We start from the raw sequence: 1,616 nt of genomic DNA on the forward strand, positions 1-1,616 counted from the left end.
ACAACAGTTTTAAACTTATACATTTTTTTTAAATATATTATTTTTAAAAATATTTCAGTTTAAATGTTAAAAAAAAAATTTTTTAACTATTTGTTGCGTGGCAATAAATAAAATGTTTTTTATATCGTATAATGCGATTTAAATTAACATACAATTAATATATATTGTATAATATCATTTGTATGTGATCCTACAAGTTTTAATCTATGATACAAGAGATTAATATAGAATCGTTAGGTGGGTAGTGTACTTAGACCCATACCCGTATTTTGCGATTTTCACGTGAAGATTATTTCCATGACTCATTGAAACATTTATTATTCGTACAACAAAAATTAGTATTATCTACATTATTACACCTTGGACTTAGTGTTATCGAGTTTATTAAGTCATTATAGATTGTCAACTATTATTTTGCGATTTATTAGTTTATTATTTCTCAGTTGACTTACAACAACAACCAGTGTCATAGTTAAATATTGTTGAGTATTAAGTTTTTACAATTTGTTATAATTTGTAAGCAATATATTTTATTTTACTGATTTATAATGGTTACCAAGAATAGCTTACGTGAGTCAAAATATATATTTTTAATTGGACATAGTTCAAATCAAATAGTTGGTAGTAAATTACCATCAAACAAGCAAGTTTTGTCAGTACTATTTTTTAATTTGCGCGAAGTTAATTTAAATCTTCATCAAAGTGCTACATTAGTGATACAAGAAGCGATAATTTTTTGGCGGAAGGCACGTATACCAACAAAAACCGAACAAAAATGTGTGACCAAGTTGGAGGATTTATACCAAGAGTGGAGAAATTTGCAAAAGTCAGAATATAGAAAAAGTGCAACTCAAATGGAAAAAAATACGCAGTTTGTATCAAAGCTAGACGATTTATTCGATTTATCAAACGCAAACGCTTTAGATTTAATGTCTAATGAAGAAGATAGAGCATTTTTAATTGCCCAGAGACAGAAAGGTCGAACTGGATCATTGCTTGGTATTGATCAAAAAACAAATAAAAAAGAAAAAACCATAGAGGATCGGAAACAAGCGACAAATAAAAGAAAAGATCGTGCTCGTAATGAATTCGAAGCTTCAAGTAAGTTTTTAGTCTAAAATAATAATTTATAACTACTATAGTAGGTACTATAGTAAAAGTGTTGTGTGTATAATAATAATAAATAAATTTCAGGTAAAACTGTAGAACTTCTGTCTTCCAGTAGTTCTGACGAATGTGACGATGCGGACAATGATGCATTTGTACATGAAGATATTCCCGGTCCATCAAGTAAATATTTCAAGCCAACCAGAGGGTACGATGACTTTGTCTCCGAAAAACTTGCAATCGTGTTGGACAAATGTAAAATCAGTGACCGGAATGCTGTACATCTTTTCATTGCTACTGCAGAAGCTTTAGGTAATAATGTTAATGAACTTATTGTAAACCGATCATCGATACGACGATCTCGCATAAAATACCGTAAGCAACGTGCTGAAAAAATACGTCGTGACTATAATTTAGCTAAGAAGACGCAGTTGTTATACACTGGGACGGAAAACTTCTTCCAAATTTAACCGGGAAAGGCTTAGTCGATAGGCTGCCTATATCGCGTC

The 1,616-nt window shown here is 30.5% G+C and overlaps 1 protein-coding gene across 1 annotated transcript; it reads left to right on the forward strand.

Moving 5' to 3' along the window:
- The first annotated feature begins 367 nt into the window (after nt 1–367).
- Nucleotides 368–1,582, forward strand: LOC107883695. The gene is made up of 2 exons (XM_016804236.2): nt 368–1,101; nt 1,195–1,582. Exons 1-2 carry the CDS (start codon nt 549–551, stop codon nt 1,575–1,577), a joined length of 936 nt encoding a protein of 311 aa, XP_016659725.1. The 5' UTR covers nt 368–548; the 3' UTR covers nt 1,578–1,582.
- The last annotated feature ends 34 nt before the right edge of the window (nt 1,583–1,616 follow it).

Source organism: Acyrthosiphon pisum, chromosome X, assembly GCF_005508785.2.
Source record: "Acyrthosiphon pisum isolate AL4f chromosome X, pea_aphid_22Mar2018_4r6ur, whole genome shotgun sequence".
In the NCBI taxonomy this organism is placed as follows: domain Eukaryota; kingdom Metazoa; phylum Arthropoda; class Insecta; order Hemiptera; family Aphididae; genus Acyrthosiphon; species Acyrthosiphon pisum.

Bases quoted from the DNA above. Each gene is read 5' to 3' on its own strand.
- LOC107883695 (XM_016804236.2), top strand. From the start codon at position 549: ATGGTTACCAAGAATAGCTTACGTGAGTCAAAATATATATTTTTAATT. The intron at 1,102-1,194 runs GTAAGTTTTTAG...AATAAATTTCAG, and splicing joins TAATGAATTCGAAGCTTCAA to GTAAAACTGTAGAACTTCTG.